Source organism: Macaca fascicularis, chromosome X (assembly GCF_037993035.2).
Source record: "Macaca fascicularis isolate 582-1 chromosome X, T2T-MFA8v1.1".
In the NCBI taxonomy this organism is placed as follows: domain Eukaryota; kingdom Metazoa; phylum Chordata; class Mammalia; order Primates; family Cercopithecidae; genus Macaca; species Macaca fascicularis.
In genome coordinates this window covers 37,338,038-37,358,174 of record NC_088395.1, presented here as the reverse complement: position 1 = coordinate 37,358,174, position 20,137 = coordinate 37,338,038, and the positions used below count along the sequence as shown (strand labels likewise).

Below are 20,137 nucleotides of genomic sequence, written 5' to 3'. Positions count from 1 at the left end.
AGAGGAAGGCAAAAGGCAAAGTTTTCTTTGAAGGGGTTTTAAAATTTATAACTACTTTTTATCAAAAAGAATTATTCATGAAATGGCAGATTACAGCAATCAAATTAATAGCAATTATGCAAATTGATTTAAAGGCATGGTATTCTAATACATATTTCTGAACCAAGAGCAATGCTTTGCCCACAAGAAACAAACAAATATGGAATTATTAGTCTAATTTGGCATGATTAAGCACACAATCAGGTGGAATCACCAAAACAGGAGAATTCCAAAGACAGCTAGTTCTACTCTTACTGGTGCCTCAATTGTACCAGCAGCAATATCAGTAGTCTTGATGTTTGCAATTGTTACAACCATAAGATTTCCTTTCTAGTTTATGGACCCTATCTATACTGATTACATTCTATCTCATATAGAAGACTATGGCAATAGCTGTGACTAATAATCACCATTTAATAGAAAATAAAGACAGGTAGATAAAACTCATAAGATGAACTATAGTTTGTAGTGCATAATTTTATGTTGTAATGATTGCTTTACAACTCATCAGTATAGACTGTAGGATAGGTATTATATGTGATAGTTGTAATCTAGACTCTAGGAGTGGATAACTGTCCTAGTAGGACACATATTACATTTAACCAAAAAGCCACATTTCAAAGGTAGCTACTACAAAAGCATTTGGCTATATTTCTCTCCAGCCCACAATAGAGCATAATGGATTTAAGAAATAGAGTTTCATTGATGAGTTTAGTGCTACTGTTAGTAAGCACTAACATGAATTTCACAAATGACTTTTCACTGGTGAAAGAAATGTTGTTTTTATGTGAATTTCCTCCAGAAATGACAGCAGCAGTCAAGGGTTTGCCTGAACACAGTATAAAAATCTAAAGCCTCTGCAGTTTGTACTCTTAGGAATGGTGGCCAAGACTTGATTCCTAAAAGGCCTCATGTTTAGCTGATGATGTGAAGGATTCTTGATTGCTTTAATCTAACTAGATGGGTTAGCTGAATACCATTGCTAGAATGCTGTCACATATGCCTTAGAGGAACTTTTTATCCAAGATATTGTGGGAGATCCTAAATGAGGAAAGAAATAGGATTTCATAGAGTTTACATAATAAGTTATATGGCAGAACTGTGCCATCTCGTTGATAAATGTCTGTGTATAGCAAAATTCGGCCTAAGACTTAGTTGTAACCTGGTAGTCAAATTGTGGGAAGCCTAGACCTCACATGCCTTTAACTATTGGCAGCTACTGACATTTGCCAAAAAGAATGTAGTAACTGTAAAAGCCAAATTGATTTTGATTATATTCAATAAACTCTTGCTATTGATTCTACATGTACATCAATCCCAAAAGAGGTGGTGGGCTGATGCGTAGAATTCTGGAATCTCATTTGCTTCCAAACTGGACTGTTAGCCACCCATGAAATCAGCACATTTTTATTTAGCTTATTTTTTTGAGACAGAGTCTCACTCTGTCACCTAGGCTGGAGTGCAGGGGTGTGATCTCGGCTCACTGCAACCTCTGCCTCCTGGGTTCAAGCCACTCTCCTGCTTCAGTCTCCCGAGCAGCTGGGACTACTACAGGGTGCACCACTGTGCCCGGGTAATTTTTGTATTTTCTTTTTTTTTTTTCTTTTTTTTTTTTTTTGAGACGGAGTCTAGCTCTGTTGCCCAGGCTGGAGTGCAGTGGCCGGATCTCAGCTCACTGCAAGCCCCGCCTCCCGGGTTCACGCCGTTCTCCTGCCTCAGCCTCCCGAGTAGCTGGGAGTACAGGCGCCCGCCACCTCGCCCGGCTAATTTTTTTTGTATTTTAGTAGAGACGGGGTTTCACCGTGTTAGCCAGGATGGTCTCGATCTCCTGACCTCGTGATCCGCCCGTCTCGGCCTCCCAAAGTGCTGGGATTACAGGCTTGAGCCACCGTGCCCGGCCAATTTTTGTATTTTCAGTAGAGACAGGGCTTCGTCATGTTGGCCAGGCTGGTCTCGAACTCCTGGCCTCAAGTGATCCACTCGCCTCGGCCTCCCAAAGTGCTGGGATTACAGGTGTGAGCCACCGCATCTGGCTGTGACACATTTTTAATTAATTCATTTATATATATACGAGCTAGATGCTTTAAGAAGCCTCTGAACTCAATGCATACTGCATTGATATTGGTTGAAGTACATGAAATTACAGTTTTTGAAGGCCAAAATCATGACTTCCAGCCATTTTACATGGTTCAACCTAATACATTGAGTGTAGGTTCATATGGTTCAACCTAAAACAGGCCACATTGGAAACACTGGAAGAATTATATACTTCAAAACCATGAAATAGAGAGTGAATGATTTGTCACCATCAGAGAAGCACATAATAGTAGCTATTCCACTAGTTCTTCTATCACTTTCTTTCCTATCTGTTCACACATTAATACAGCCTCAAAATGTGGATGGTAATTAATGGTCATGAGTCGCAGATTTTCAGAACTGAAAGAGATCTGGTAGCTTTCCAAATTTTATTAGTCATAGGATCCTCTGCAAATCAACCTATCATGAAATAAAAACAGATAAAATACAACGTAGTAGAGTTGTTCTGTCTGAAGGAGAGGTGTTATATACCAGGGGCACTTCCTTTTCCTCCCTTCCCTCATGGTGGCCCCTCGGGGGCCCCTTTAGAAGACCTGTGGCTTCACCAAACACATTGGAAACCACTGATCCATCTTAATCCCTTCATTTTACTGACCAGAACACTATACTGAAATCTATAGGTTAAGTGACTTACCCAAAGCCACAGCTACTTGATGATAGGACAAGGACTATACCTTGGTCTCCAGAATCATACTCTGCTCTCCTTTAGACTCAACTTACTTCTATAAAAAACACCATTATATCGAGAGAATGAAAAGACAAACCACCCAGTGGGAGAAAACATTTGAAAAAGGTACATCTGATAAAAGATTGCTATCCAAAATGTATAAAGAACTCTTAAAACAGTAAGAAAACAAGCATATAAAAATGGGCCAAAGATCTTAACAAACACCTCACCAAAGAAGATACGTGAATGGCAAATAAACATATGAAAATATGCTCCACAGCATATGGTCATGTGTTGCTTAACGGCAGGAAACATTATGAGAAATGCATCGTTAGGTGATTTTGTTGTTGTGCAAACATCATGGAGTGTACTTACACAAGCCTAGATGGCATAACCTACTATACACCTAAACACCGAGGCTATATGGTATAGTCTCATTGCTCCTAGGCTACAAAACTGTATGGCATGTGACTGTACTGAATACTATAAGCAACTTACTGAATACTGTGAATACTGTAAGTAACATAATGTAAGTATTTGTGTATCTAAACATATCTAAACACAGGAAAGGTACAGTAAAAATGTGGTATATAATCTTATGGGACCACCTTCATATATGTGGTCTGTCATTGAAGAAAACATCATTATGCAGCTCATGGCTATATATCATCAGGGAATTGCAAGTTAAAACAAGAAGACACCACTACACACCTATTTAACTGGCCAAAATCTAGAACACTGACAACATCAAATGCTGTCAAGGACATGGAGCAATAGGAACTCTCTTTCATTGCTGGTGGGAATGTAAAATAGTACAGTCACTTTAGAAGATGGTTTCATGGTTTCTTACAAAACTAAACATACTCTTACCATATGATACAGCAATTGTACTCCTTGATATTTACCCCCAAACAGTTGAGAATTTACAAGCATCAAATCATGGAAAGACATGAAGGAATCCTAAATGCATAATACCAAGTGAAAGAAGCCAATCTGAGAAGGCTTCTTTCTCTTCAATCTGAAAAGGCAAAATTACAGATAATAAAAAGATCAGTGATGGCCAGGCATGGAGGGGGAGTGGGCAGGAGGCATGAATAGGTGGTGCACAGAGGATTTGTTTTTAGGGCAGTGAAACTACTCTGTATAATACTATAATGGTGGGTACATGTCATTCTTTACGCATTTACCCGAACTCATAGAATATACAACACCAAGAGTGAACCCTAATGTAAATTATGGACTTTGGGTGATAATGACATGTCAATGTAGTTTCATTGATTGTAACAAATGTACCTCTCTGGTAAGGGAAGTTGATAATGGGAAGGGATTAAGTGACTGCTTAATGGGAATAGGATCTCTTTTGGAAGTGACGAAAATGTTTTCTAACTAGAAGGTTGCACAGCAACCTTTAGTACATTTTGTAACTATTTTCCTTACAGCACAGCAACCTTCTGGTTACAAAATGTACTAAATGCCACTGAATTATACACTTTAAAATAGTCAAGTCTATGTTATATAAATTTTGCCTCCATAAAAAAAAAATCAATAGTGCTAAAGTTGAGAAACCTTTCTAAACTTATGTGCCAAAGGTTATTTTCTTCTTTAATAAGTAAATGGCAGAGAGGATTGCATCAAACACAAAAAGCATCAAGCACTATAATGAGTTTTGAAAAAGTAGCCTGACTCTCAGTTCTTTTCTTTTCTAGTGAGAAAAACTTGCCAAGAAAAAATTATGGGCCGGGCGCGGTGGCTCAAGCCTGTAATCCCAGCACTTTGGGAGGCCGAGACGGGTGGATCACAAGGTCAGGAGATCGAGACCATCCTGGCTAACCCGGTGAAACCCCGTCTCTACTAAAAAATACAAAAAACTAGCCGGGTGAGGTGGCAGGCGCCTGTAATCCCAGCTACTCGGGAGGCTGAGGCAGGAGAATGGTGTAAACCCGGGAGGCGGAGCTTGCAGTGAGCTGAGATCCGGCCACTGCACTCTAGCCTGGGTGACAGAGCGAGACTCCGTCTCAAAAAAAAAAAAAAAAAAAAAAAAAAAAAGGCCGGGCGCGGCGGCTCAAGCCTGTAATCCCAGCACTTTGGGAGGCCGAGACGGGCGGATCACGAGGTCAGGAGATCGAGACCATCCTGGCTAACACGGTGAAACCCCGTCTCTACTAAAAAATACAAAAAACTAGCCGGGCGAGGTGGGGCGCCTGTAGTCCCAGCTACTCGGGAGGCTGAGGCAGGAGAATGGCGTAAACCTGGGAGGCGGAGCTTGCAGTGAGCTGAGATTCGGCCACTGCACTCCAGCCCGGGCGACAGAGCGAGACTCCGTCTCAAAAAAAAAAAAAGAAAAAATTATGGCAGTTGTCAGCCACAAGCAGATCCATATTACTGTTATAAAATTCTGAAGATAAGAATTTATAATAAATTATTGACATCATCTAAACTAAAGAGGCCTGAATATATCACCATAATAAAGAGACTCTCAAATCTAATACAGGCAGAAAAATGAAATAATTAATTGACTTTAAGTGGATACCTTCACTTGAACCATAAACCAGGGGAGGTCCCAAATAAAATTAGGCACTTCATTATAAGACAGTTACTTTACAAGGCTTGTCAGTTTGAAGGTTCATTCCCTATTCGACAACATAGAGCTGTACACTCAGTTGAAGTTTAGAATTGGCTTCAACTTAACAATAGTTCAGCAGTGAATCAAATAACTTACGTATTTACTGTGGTGGCTGTAAACCATTTTCCCTTCCACTAAGTCTTGACAACTAGGGGGATATGTTTGAGTTCCTTGGGATAAAGGAGCCCAGCACATGCAATGACCCAGAGGAATTATGCAGCTATGTTGTAATAAGAAACAAAGACTAACTGGCAACACTACCACTGTTTTGCTATAGCACAACCATAAAAATTCATTTATGCTAAGACATTAAGGTCATGTTACTATTAAGTACAGAAAATGAAAATGGAAACTGACTTTTCATATTAAGATTTTATAGACCTACAATTTTCTTCTAAGCTAGGTAGGTAAGACCTATTTCCAAAGACTAAATACTGGAAGAGGAAAAACAGAAAAAAAAAAATGCTAAGTTATCTTCATATTTTATTTCGGATTATCCTCCACAAATAAGACCTGCCTGATTGCAATCATTAAGCTATTCCAGATATTGTTTTGTATATAACAAAGCAAAATTATTTTGAAAATTCATGGCTAAGTATTATTCCAATTTTGTGGAAGATGTGTACAAGCAGCTAGCTCATGGTTTGCTATTATCAAGACAACATGACGAACTTCTCCCAGAAGCTCTGTTTTTAAGGTAGATAGTGAAAATAGCCATTAATAACTTCATATGAGGCTAGCAGATACCACAAATTGCTTCCACAGCACTTAGAAGATTCAGTAATAGAAATGTGTGCTAAGATAGAAAAAAATTCAGATGGAAAGTAGCTATATCTTTAAAACACAAATTCTACTGAAACACTGTAAAAAAAAACAATAATCACAAAATTTTTAAAGCAAGAAAACTGAAAAATATTCATTGTAGATAAAGAGAAGACTTACTGGGAGTACTGGGCCTTTTACCATTTTATCATGAATATACCAGTTGGTCAGAGGAGAAATGAAAAGGTAAAATATAGTTTCAATTACCATCTGAAGATGATTAAAGATAAATACCCTAGAACAGTCATCTGGTATCCATTGGGGATTGGTTCCAGGATTTCCACGGATACCAAAATGCTCAAGTCCCTTATATAAAATGGCACAGTAGTTGCATATAACCTATGCATATCCTTCTGTACACTGTAAATCATCTCTAGATTACTTATAAAACCTAATACAATGTAAATGCTATGAAAATAGTTGTTATAGTGTATTGTTTTATTTGCATTTTATTGTTGTATTCTTATTTTTTTGTTTTTTTCTCAAATAACTTCAATCCACGGTTGGTTGAATCTATAAATGTGGAACCCACAGATATGGAGGCCTGATTATATTATAATATTTTGTGAGCCTATATATACACATTTGTAAAATCCTCACATTCTCTTTGTAAAAATGTTCTCTACTAGAATTTTACATATAGTTTTATTTATATATGCTGTTCATTTTTGAACCAGTATCTCATCTTGTCATCTCATGCTATTCTGGTGTTCCATGATGCATTATATTCCTTGTGTCAACGAAAACCACAAAGATAAAAACTCATCAGTCAAACGGGTGAGTTTCACATAGGCCAGGTAAGCAGCAAAAGGCCCTTTACTTTAGGCACCTTTCCTTGTGGACTGTGTAGCACAAGCTTCTGAACTGAATTGTTTTGTTACCTACTATGGTCACTGCCAATCAGTGTGGCTGCCTTTTGAATTACCGCAGACATGGACCATTGCTGCTCAGAGGATTTTCATCTTTGAGGCATTCCACCATCTGATACACATGTATTTTAGCTGTTACCCTAAATGTTGATGAACAATGAGCCATTTCCCTTTGCCTTTCTGTCCAGTCCCTCATGATATGTGAACACTGCAGATATTAAAAAATAATTTCTTCTATACCTCTCACAGCAACAGATAGCTCTTAAGTTTTTAATTGCCGGGCGCGGTGGCTCAAGCCTGTAATCCCAGCACTTTGGGAGGCCGAGGCGGGCGGATCACGAGGTCAGGAGATCGAGACCATCCTGGCTAACACGGTGAAACCCCGTCTCTACTAAAAAAATACAAAAAACTAGCCGGGCGAGGTGGCGGGCGCCTGTAGTCCCAGCTATTCGGGAGGCTGAGGCAGGAGAATGGCGGGAACCTGGGAGGCAGAGCTTGCAGTGAGCTGAGATCCGGCCATTGCACTCTAGCCTGGGCGACAGACCAAGACTCTGTCTCAAAAAAAAAAAAAAAAGTTTTTAATTGACTTACACACTATTGATGATTAAGACATTCAGAATATGGTTTATTGGAAGAAAAAAACTGGACGTGACATAAGAAGACCTAGATTTGCATTTTGGCTCTCCATTAGTAGTCTGTGGATTATAGATAAGAGTTTTTCTTATGAGCCTCAGTTTTATAACACATAAAATGAGGATAATAATTCCTATTTACATCATAGGGTTGCCTTGCAACTCAAGATAATGTAGAGGGAATATCTGTGAGTTATAAAGTGCTCTACAGTGTTAATATCAGAATAATTACAGATTCTTAAGAGTCCCAAAGACTAAGCCCTGTTTAAGAATTCATACATAGTAAATGGGATTTCAGTGTCACACACAATGGACACTGGTAGTAGTAGGCTAATAAAAAATTAAATATACAAGGCTGTTCTCATCTTCCCCACCTCAAGATTTAAATTTTGTTTATAATCCTTCATGTCACATAAACGAATGATTCTTCTAACACATATGTACGAATAACTTCTTCATCTAGTATCAAAGAATGCTAAAAGAAATTCACCTCAGTTTTAATTTCTCACCTAAACTGTACAGTTATCCAACCGTGTTTTTTGTTTTCATGCATCCTTAATTTATGTAACGAGGCTAGTGCCATATCTTTGCAATATTTTTCCTCTGTGTCCCTCTGCATGATACATTGGGCTACGTTTGTGAGAATCTTTGCCAAATGCAGGGAAAATTTCATTGTACAGTGCCAGAAAAGAGAAAAATGAGCATACAGTAGCATCTTTTTCTCCCCAATAACAGTGTCAGCAATTAACAAACGTAATCAGGCAAACTAAGCAAAGCTTAGAGAGTAAAGGATAGAGTCTCTTTGAGATTCAGGATATTACAAATGCTTTCAAAGTGGTCAACACAGTGAAAATGCTATCACAAGCTTCTGTATTTGTAAAAGCAGCATTCTTTGAAGCACTTCCCTTATCTCATCACCAGCTTGGAAACATGCCTATCTTTGCAGATTACATTACCATGCCCTGTTCTTTAGCAAGAACTACAGTTGACTCTTGAACAACACATATTTGAACTGCACAGGTTAATTTATATGCAAATTTTCTGCAGTCTCTGCCACTCCTAAGACATCAAGACCAATTCCTCTTCTTCCTCCACTGATTCCATGTGAAGATGACAAAAATGAAGACCTTTATGATGATCTACTTCCACTTAATAGTCATTTTCTCTTCTTTATGATTTTCTTAATAATATTTTCTATTCTCTAGTGTATTTTATTATAAGAATACTGTATGTAATACACATAGCATATAAAGTATGTGTTAATTGTTTATGTTATTGGTAAGGCTTTCAGTCAACAGTAGGCTAGTAGTAGTTAAGTTTTGGAGGCATCAAAAATTATACATGAATTTTTGATTACGCAATAGAGTCAGCATCCCTAGCCCCCACATTGTTCAAAGGTCAACTATATACTAATTGCCTGACCATTTGAACAAAAAGTTGCTGAGACATCTTCTAAACTAAGCACCTAATAGTCCCTTTGCTAGTGACCTGATGAGCAGTCTAAAAATGAATAGAGGAAATGAGAAAGAATGGGTTTCCTTGTCTCAGTGCAGCTCTCTCCTCTATATGGCTATGGCAGTATCCAACAACCACAGCATTCTCCAAATCCACTTGAAGCTTTTGGGATTGGGTGAGGACCAAACATGATGTGCTAATGTTATAGGAGTTACTAAGAAATTATTTTAGGCAGATAGATAGGAAAAGGGGTCCTTGGGAAGTTTTTCTTTCTTTTAAAGCAGCTCCAGAAACGTTTCTTGTCTAGCAGGAAAGCCCAGGCTCTTAGAGTTGGGCCAGCAAGCTTTGATATGCAAATGCAGGCCATTGGAAACTGGGTCCACACAAACATGGCCATTCCCACCATCTTCTTCCCCTTGCCCCAACATGTTCCTGGCAACATGGCCGTCCCCACATATCCCCACGTGTGTAGAACATCAGGGCACCCTACATTTGCACATTAAAAGGCTAGGGTGGGAGGGCCAGTTTTCTCACAGGCTATGTGAATGACATACCTGGTCAAACCAATCCCCTGAGCCCTATGCAAATCAGACACTGCCTCCTCCAGTCTCCTCATATAACTGGCTGTTTTCCACCACACTCCAGGTTTCCTCTCTCAGCTGGGAGCCCCTCTCCCTCTGTCTCTGTAGGCGGGAGCTTCTTCCTTCTTTGTTGCCTATTAAACTCTCCACTACTTAAAACCACTCCACGTGTGTCTGTGTCGTTTTATCTAACTCGGCGTGAGACTAAGGACCCTGGAGCTCCCCCAGCCATTGGAGCTGTATCACTACTCTGGAAGCTTCCACTGACAGCTGATTTGCGGGCAGGCCTTGGCATAGATTAGTCCCAGAATTCTGAATAGTGTTTAAAAATTTTATTTAGTTTTAAAAATTCCAAACCATCAGAGATTGCCATCTTTTGTTAAGATTTGGAAAGAACCAGAATAGCTAGGCCTAATCAATTTCCAAGGGAAGCTCTGGAGAAAACAGGAACAAAAGCTGATTCAGCAAGATTCAAGAAGATATTTTCCGTGATTGATCCATAATCCTTGGAGCTTCCTACCAGGGCCCATACAAGGGTGGGGCAAGCAAAATGCAACAGAAGGAGGAACTCTCAGTTGCTTATATGACTCAAGTCCCAGTCATGCTGCCTACAGAAGCATCTGGTCAAATAACTTCATTTTTACCCATTAAAAAAACAATGAAGATATAGTTAGTCAGTAAGGACAGTATGCCGGGCGCGGTGGCTCACGCCTGTAATCCCAGCACTTTGGGAGGCCGAGGCGGGCGGATCACAAGGTCAGGAGATCGAGACCACGGTGAAACCCCGTTTCTACTAAAAATACAAAAACAATTAGCCGGGCGCGGTGGCGGGCGCCTGTAGTCCCAGCTACTCAGGAGGCTGAGGCAGGAGAATGGCGTGAACCCAGGAGGCGGAGCTTGCACTGAGCCGAGATTGCGCCACTGCACTCCAGCCTGGGCGACAGAGCGAGACTCTGTCTCAAAAAAAAAAAAAAAAAAAAAGGACAGTAATGGGCAGATACCACTGCTGTATTCCATTACACTTTAGAACTCTCAAAACACTTTTACATGTATTATCACATTATGCCAACCACAACTTTCTGAGGCTAGAAGTGCAGAATGTATTAATCCCACGTCAGGGATGAACAAACAAGTTTAGGGAGTTTCTAGGATTTGATCAAGGTAGTAGAGGTAGAGCTTGAATTCAGGTCTTTTGTATCCAGTATTCTTCTCACTATACTATACCACACCACACACCAAATCTTCCTCTGAGGTCCTTCATAGCATTCTAATTTTATGATTGTGAAAATTAATAAAATTTAAAAGCTGTTGGAACCCCCCAAAACACTTTAAGCCTTGGGAGAGATGTGACTGTGGTTTCAGTCACATAACATATTTTGCAATTCTGCTTCTTAGGTTATAGTTTAACACTCTTCCTCATTGCTGTTGTTTTGTAAATGAATAGCAAAGACCAGAGGCCAGATCTCCCCCTTTCAGTCACTGATCTTTGCTACTCTTCCTTTATTATCCTGTACCTAACTCAGACCAGATGGTGCCCCAAACAGAGACCCCATGACAATCACATCTTCATTGTGGAATGTTAAATATACCTTTCCTGAAAGAAAAGGACCACCTGGATCAATCAGGTCATTGTAACTATGCAGTAAGCCTTACATAGAAAGATGTTAAAATATCCTAAACTTTGTCTATTCAAGTCATCCCCAAACTTCTACAATTGGAAACAGTGATTTCCATTCTTTGGAATCAGTGCTTTCCAGATGAGTTCGTCCTCAACCTTTGCACTCGAATAAACTCTTTAAACTAGATTCTGACCCTTTTGATTATTTTAGGTTACCATGATATACATTAATCAGAATTATTTATGAAGTCCCTCTGGTGGCTGCTTAATATTAACAAGGAAATGAACTTAAATTTATCTGTTGTCCACTGCCCATAAGCAGCCTTATGAGAAGGCAAAAATAAACAAAAGGAATTCATCTAATGGTTCGTAATGCTGGGCTTTAAAATTAAAAAAAAAAAATTACAGATCAGCCTCACAGATGATTATTTTTACTACTTTCATTGGCTGCATAGTAGACTATTTTATGTTACTAGCATGAAAACAGAAAACAGAAAAAAGTTGTAAAGAAGCTGGGTTTGGGGAAGGTCTATATATAGAGTATATCTATATATACACTATATATTATAGTATATATATCTATATATATTCACTAATACATATATACAGGCTATATATTAGTATAGATAGTATTATATAGTATATATACTAATATATATAGTATATAAGTATATATACTAATATATACTGTATATATAGTATATATATATTGATCCATCTCTCCCTGTACTGGGAGGTCTCTACAAAAGAAGAAAATCAAAGATCCAGAGAACAAATGTGGTTGATGGTCTTTCTCTGCAAAGCCCTGCTTCAGACAAAAACTTTTTAACACTAACAAGAAATACAATTTAGGTGTCCACAAATATACTATGAGTTAGAAATTTAATTTCCTGACTATAATAGCTACAGAGACAGTCTAAATTACTTAAAAGGGAAGAGAAACTTACCCCTCCCCATGTTTTCTTGTGGTTTCTGGCAGGTCCCTGGATGACGATTCCCTGTACAAAACAGAGCACATACACACAGTCAGATTGACAGAGGCTGAGTGGTTACATCAGATAAGCTCCAGTACAGCTGATGTGGTCAATGTGAGCATTTCATTTCAGTACATTCCAATCTTTCTCCCTTACATAAATGTTTTCTCCCTCACAAACAGATAATCTAACCTCAGAGGACAGAAGCACAATATTCTGGAAGCAGGGGCTCTATATCAACTAACTATGACCTTCTTTATCTGGTACTAGTTTCTGTCCGTGCCAAGTAACAATCCCCAAATTGGTCACACACTCATCTCTTCAGAAAACAGCAATATCAACACAAATGGCAGACAAAAATCCCAAAAGGCCCAATGCTAATAACCAGGCCAGCAAGTTACTAGCTCTCCTGTCTCTGGCTTCCCTTCAATATCATTCTGTGACAAATTCAATAGCCTTTATAGCGTAACATTTTCCCAAATGGTGTAAAACAACAGCATCCCTAATCAAATTAGCCCTGAGGCAAAGCAGCCCACAGAGTTATTTCCAATAAACAGTATGAATCAATGACCATAAACTACTGACAACAGAAACTTTGGAGAAACAAAAAACATACACTGCAATTACAGAGAAAGGGTGTACACAGGGGAACAGAAATTGTTTCCAAAAGATGGGAAAAAAAACCCTCATACATACACAGAAACCAATTCATATCATAATGCTTCATATTCTCACAGGGTTCAATCATAGAGCTATCATGCATTTATTATTCACTTATCATGTTCCCAATATGAAACTAAGCACCTGAAAGGTAAAGCTATAAGACATAAACTATCAGTCCATTAAGGAATCTATAACCTACTTGAAGTTAAGCAGAGACCATTGAGGAACAAATATTAGACTGAGACCTGATAACCAACTGTGTGACACCTGATCAATCATTTTCTATCGTAAATTCTTTGCAAAAGGAGGAGGCTCAACTATATGAGTTTTCCCAAATTATTCTCCACAGTGTCAGGCCTCTGAGCCCAAGCCAAGCCATCGCATCCCCTGTGACTTGCACGCATCCCCTGTGACTTGCACATATACACCCAGATGGCCTGATGTAACTGAAGAATTACAAAAGAAGTGAAAAGGCCCTGCCCCGCCTTAACTGATGACATTCCACCACAAAAGAAGTGAAAATGGCCTGTTCCTGCCTTAAGTGATGACATTACCTTGTGAAAGTCCTTTTCCTCGCTCATCCTGGCTCAAAAAGCTCCCCCACTGAGCACCTTGTGACCCCCACTCCTGCCGGCCAGAGAACAAACCCCCTTTGACTGTAATTTTCCTTTACCTACCCAAATCCTATAAAATGGCCCCACCCTTATCTCCCTTCCCTGACTCTTTTCGGACTCAGCCCACCTGCACCCAGGTGATTAAAAAGCTTTATTGCTCACACAAAACCTGTTTGGTGGTCTCTTCACATGGACGCACATGACACAGTATGTTAAAAAGTGTGTTATTCAAAAACAGGGCTCTCTGATCTGGTAATAGGGCAGAAACTAGTCCCAGATAAAGAAGGTCATAGTAAGTTGAAATAGAGCCCATGCTTCCAATGTAGGAAATACTGACTTAATTTAATCAGGTTTCTTTATTATAAGACTTTTCAGAGCCTTTAAAATGCTACTGAGCAATGGGACAGAAGTACAGTCTAAAAGTATTTAGCTATATAGTCCTTTCTGTAAGCAACGGGCATTTCTCAGGAGTCTTGTTCTTTTGGAAAACTGGACAAGATAACTGCTAAAGTTTCTTGCAGCTCTGAAATTCTGTTATTTTCTAACAACGCATTAATCATATGGAACAAAATTAGCATAAAGTGAATCAAGAAAGACGTCAAGGGGGCTGGATTCTCAGATAATTTTGGAGTTGAAAGGAACTTTAGAAATCATCTAATGACTTCTCATCAACGCATCTTTTTTGAAAGCAGCAGACAGCCCTCAAAAAATTTTATGTGGACCACCAATATATAAAAAATGGGTTAGGGTGGAACTCTTCAGGCAGAATTGGGGTGGTGGGTTGTAGTCTTACCCATTGAGATTTTTTTCTGGAGGTGACCTGGACATACCTCATCAGAAACCTAGCACTATAGGAAGCACAATTTGAAATCCAGTGACTCCTGACCCTTCAGATAAAGCTAGTCTGGGAAACCTTTAGGGAAGTGTTAGAACTCATACCTTTTTACAGGAAGGTTCTCACCCTTCCCAAGTATTATCTCAACTTTAACCGTAACCCATTCAAATCACATAAATGAAATAATCATTATGTCAACATAACTATAAAACCATCCTTACTCTAGGAAATACCAAAAGAAAGTTAATATACTAAAATGTAATCCATGTACAAATGAGAAGCCATGAAAGAGTTAAGCAGGGCAGTGATATAGCTAAATTGGGATTTTAAGAAGACACTTCTGGCAGCAGTAGGGAAAGGAGATTTGAGGTATGAGAGTGGCTTGACCAGGGACAGTGATATCAGAGATGCTAGGTAAATCTGGCAGGACTTCTCGTATTTTATTTCTTGTTTATTCTTTAATATTTAATAAAGTCTTTTAGAAAAGAATCAAGCCTATTTCAGTTGTGTTAGAAGAAACCACAAAGGAAAGGGCTGTCAGGCCTGGGCCAGGATTTTCAAAGAGGAATTGCCGCTCCAGAGGTCAGCATGGTGTAAACAACAAGCATCATTGGAGGCAGCTATCTTCCAGGGGAAGATAAAACCAAGGAGGCAAAAATCAATACTACATGTCAGCCACCTCATCTAGCGTTTCAGTAATAAACCTCCAAAGATCAGCATCTTATTTTAAATAAGACAATTTTCTTACAGCGATAAAAGGCTCAAGGCCTATTACCCATATCACCTCAAACTGCAAACTCCCCCAGGCCCAGGTTACCTCCTTGCTTCTTCTGATGTCATGATCTTTCCATTCTGATCCTCTGCTGTTCTAGTCTCTGGTCTCTTCTTTCAGCTTGTGTGTGTGTGTGTGTGTGTGTGTGTGTGCGCGCGCGTGTGTCTGTGTGTGTGTGTTAGTTTTTAATACTTCTCTAAGCAGCAGTATTTATTTATCTTGATTCTTAGTCAGGTCCCCATCCCAAACTAAACGTTACTTCTAAAATAACGGCAATACACTTAAAAACAACAATAACAACAAAGTAGTTTTTAGCCAGACATTAGAAAATCAAATAATCTTTGTTCCATGGATTAACCCACCCTGGCATTACACACCCTCTACAACCAGATTCCACTTTCCTTAATAGCTATACTACACTCCAGCCAAACCAGCCTCTACTCATCCCTTAAATATGTTTTGAACTGGTCCAACTCTTTGCCTCTACTCTTTTCCTCCGTATTATCTACTACAAAAATTCCATTCATCCTTCAATATCAATAGTGATACTTTCCCTCATTACCTGAGTAGAAAGTAATTTCTTTTTCCTTTGAACTCTCATAATGCTACCTCATCCAGATGTTAATATCTTATAGTGTCTATCAGACTAATTCTCAAAGGGTAAGCAATTTGTCATCAACACCTGTATCTAGCCTGGGCAAGGCACTAGATCATTCCCAAAGAGGATTCTAGTGGTGCACACAAACCAGACTTAGGGGAAGTTCATTTGTGCTTAAGTTTCCCTTAGTATAAATGAGTGCTTCAAACTCCAGTAATTCACATACCACCTTAATCAATTTGATCAGTTGTGCTTAATGTATCTGTTGTGTACAGTTACTTAATGTTTCTTTCCATTAAGTTACTTTTTAACTTCAGTATCCACTTTAGCGCTGTCCTATAAAACACTACGCAAAAACATGGGTTTGTCGTGTTCTATATTTTCTAATGTATATAAAATACATAACTCTTAAGGTTATAGAAATGTTTCCAGGTCATTCCTAGATATTCAAAGCATATCACAAGTGGTACATTTTGTGGAAGACTGTTCTTTCCTGTCTTCAGTCAATCCAAAAATATTTGGTGAGTGTCTTTTATTTGCCATATGCTATTTTATTCTTCAGAGTAGTGGTTCTCAAATGGAGGCAATTTTCCCCCGAGGGGGCATTTATCAATGTCTAGAGGTATTTTTGTTTGTCACAACTGGAGACGGGTGCTGCTGACATCTAGTAGGTTAGGGCCAGGAACTGCTAAACATCTTACAAATGCATGGAACAGTCCCCTACAAAAAAGAATTAACCAGTCCAAAATGTCAATAGTGTCAAAGTTAAAAAACCCTGCCTTAGAGAAAAAATTGGCAAACAAGAGAGACAAATTCTTTTTTTTTTTTTTTTTTTTTTTGAGTTTACAATTCAGTAACAATGTTATACATGATACTCTCTTTCAGTATTGTATTAGTCTCTTCTCACGTTGCTGATAAAGACATACCTGAGACTGGGAAAGTTACAAAAGAGGTTTAACGGACTTATGGTTGCATGTGACTGGGGAAGCCTCACAATCATGGCAGAAGGCAAGGAGGAGCAAGTCACGTCTTACATGGATGGCAGCAGGCAAAAAGAGAAAGCTGTGTAGGGAAACTCCCCGTTATAAAACCATCAGATCTCATGAGACTTACTCTCTATCACAAGAACAGCACGAGAAAGACCTGCCCTCCATGATTCAATTACCTCCCACTGCGTCCCTCCCATGACACATGGGAATTCAAGATGAGATTTGGGTGGGGACACAGCCAAACCATATCAAGTATATATTCAAGAGTCAACAATCTACAGTTTTCAGGATTTCTTCTCTGTGTGCATTTCTTGTACATGAAAGTCATATTGGCACTGAACAGATTTCCAGTACCACAGCTTTAAAAATTGTAAGGGAAGACTTTATTGATCTTTATACTGTTCATACAGTTTAGAAATGACAACTTAACAATGCAGAAATGCAGTGTTCAGTACAGTACTTAGGTAGAGCAAGCTAATATCCACATTATTAGGACCCCAGCATCACTAAAACTGTCAAAGAACTACATACAGAAGTATGCATCCCCAAATACAGGCTGAAGATTGCAAAGTGGACACTATGTTTTAGATGGAGATCCAGACTGACTTTATATCAATGTCCTGGGAGCTGCTATCATTTCAGTTCAGAAAACACCAAACAAAATACCACTGTATAATATACAGTTGTTTGAATGTTGATTGAATAATTACTATGTTATAATATACTAGGGAAAATGTTAGGTTCTTTTATATATTACTTATCTTATTAGATGCTAAAATTTCCTTAATTTGGGACAATAATAGAATCTGTATCATATTTTATCTACCTTTTGGAAAGTGTATCTTTTTTGAGAACCATATCAGGTTTCCTGTTGATTTTTCAATCTGAATTTTTTTTACTATAGTCTTCCTTAATTGTATATATTTAAGGTGCATAACTTGATGTTTTCATATCTTTTTTTTTTTTTGAGATGGAGTCTCACTGTGTGACCTGGGCTGGAGTGCAGTGGTGCAATCTCAACTCACTACAACCTCCGCCTCCCGGGTTCAAGCGATTCTCCTGCCTCAGCCTCCTGAGTAGCTGGGATTATATGCACCCATCTCTACACCCAGCTATTTTTTTGCATTTTTAGTAGAGACGAGGGTTTCACCACGTTGGACAGGCTGGTCTCGACCTCCTGACCTCGTGATTCGCCCGCCTTGGCCTCCCAAAGTGCTGGGATTACAGGAGTCAGCCACTGTGCCCAGCCTTGATATACTTATCTTAATAGACACGTACAAGCATGACCTTTTAAATAATGACATGTTATATACATCCCAACAAAGAGTTCCAACAACAGGTAAGAGCATGGGCTTTGCTATCATACGTATGTGGGCTTGAGGCCTGGTCTGCCAATTACCATCTATCTGATCTTGGGAAAGTTATTTAGCCTCTTTAAGACTTAGTTTGTTCAACCATAATGGGGTTATTAATAGTAGCTCTAATTTCACAGGCTTTGAGGGAGGATTAAATAACAGTTTTAATAGTTATTAGTAACAGTAAGCAGGACCTATGAGGATGCTAACAAAGATCTGGTATTTTTCCCCTCAAAATGTTTTGGTACAATCTGGTTCTTGAGGTTTATTTTCTAGTTGGTCAATATGGTTCAATACATTAAGTGTAACTATTACTACTTCAGACAGAGAAGAGAGTGACATAAGGTATATTTTGTGAGCTGAATATTTTAAATTAAAATATGATTTGGCTTCAGTTGCTTTGATGTTTTAAATTTGGAATGATTTAAATTTGGAACTCTTAGAGAACTGTAGGTTATCTAAGAGTTCCTTTGCCATTTTTGATGTTCCTTAAATGCACTTGCCCCTCTTTTCTTAGCCTTCCCATGACAATAGACTGGAAACTCCCATTCTTGGTAGTTATTCTTCTTCCAGTAATCCTCTGAGATTCAATTATATCTAGCTCTTTATTAGTTTTGAAACACTGCAGGCTACATTTTAATTTGTAGAGGACTTCTATGTTGACTTTACTTTTTAGCCACATGGCTCTCTCATGGTTGATTAGGCAGGTCAATCACTTCACTGTCTACCACGGTGCTTGGATACACCATGACTATAATCTCTGGTTACTCTCCTTAAGGCTTTACCAGTCCCAGGCTCTTGCTCTTCCCCAGACCCCAAGGCCCTTCTAATTTTTAAGGGTAAAAGGATCTAAGGGCCCTGTGGCATACTCTAGAGCAGGTGCTCCCTGGAGTTCATTCCCTCCTTGTGGTGTCTCTTAAAGTCACAACTCTCTTTGGCTATCTAAGAGTTCTTCTGTAAGTGAAAGTTTCATCCTATTTGGCCTCTGGGAGTTTCACCTCTGCATCTGCCTGCTTCTACATCCTTCACAGAATAGAAATTCAACTGGTATTTGTTGTATGTCTATTATGATAAGGCAATTTCACTTTATGTCATCTTATCAGTGCTTGCAACAACTCTGAGATAGGTACAAAAAGACTTCTTGATAAATGATAAAACTAAATTTCAGAGAAATGGACTTACTCATGTTCGCATAGTAAATAGGAGGATCTTAGGATTGGGTTTTTTTAAACTTATCAACACATTTACATAAAAAATGCCAACATTAAAACTCGATGACTTTTGACAAACACAGTTGTGCAATTGGTACCTAGGTCAAGATTCAGAATGCATTCCCAAGATTTTAACCTAGGGTTTCTGACATCAACTCCAGTGTTCTTTTAATCACATATGTAGTCATTCAAAAAATATTTACTTACTGCTTATTACATTTTAGTTATTTTGCTAAACATTGGGTTGTTAATGGTGAATAAGGCATCTGTGATCCCTGCCCTAATAGAGCTTAGGGTCTATGGGGGAGTCATTATATTTTGTTTAACCATAAATAAAGGACCTTAAGGTAATAGAGTAACTTAAAGAAGTTCGGTTTGGGCCGGGTGAGTTGGCTCATGCCTGTAATCCCAGCACTTTGGGAGGCCGAGGCACTCGGGTCAGGAGTTCAAGACCAGCCTGGCCAACGTGGCGAAACCCCGTCTCTACTGAAAATACAAAAATTAGCCGGGCGTGGTGGTGTGCGACTGTAATCCTAGCTACTAAGGAGGCTGAGGCAGGAGAATTGCTTGAACCTAGGAGGTGAAGGTTGTAGTGAGCCAAGATCACACCACTGCAGTGCACTCCAGCCTTGGAGACACAGCGAGACTCTGTCTCAAAAAAAAAAAAAAAGTTCAGTTTGATTTCAGCATAACAAGCAAGGGAGAAGGTGGGAGACAAAGACA

The 20,137-nt window shown here is 39.0% G+C and overlaps 1 protein-coding gene across 3 annotated transcripts in view; it reads right to left on the bottom strand.

The window, feature by feature from the left end:
• PRRG1 (proline rich and Gla domain 1) overlaps positions 1-20,137 on the bottom strand; it is a 98,985-nt gene that overhangs the window by 27,393 nt on the left and 51,455 nt on the right. For all 3 annotated transcript variants that reach the window (XM_005593273.4, XM_065538575.1, XM_045384496.2), the window contains one exon: positions 12,351-12,401. In XM_005593273.4, the coding sequence (XP_005593330.1) occupies positions 12,351-12,360 (10 nt within the window). In that variant the 5' untranslated portion in view covers positions 12,361-12,401. The remainder of the gene's footprint in view (positions 1-12,350; positions 12,402-20,137) is intronic.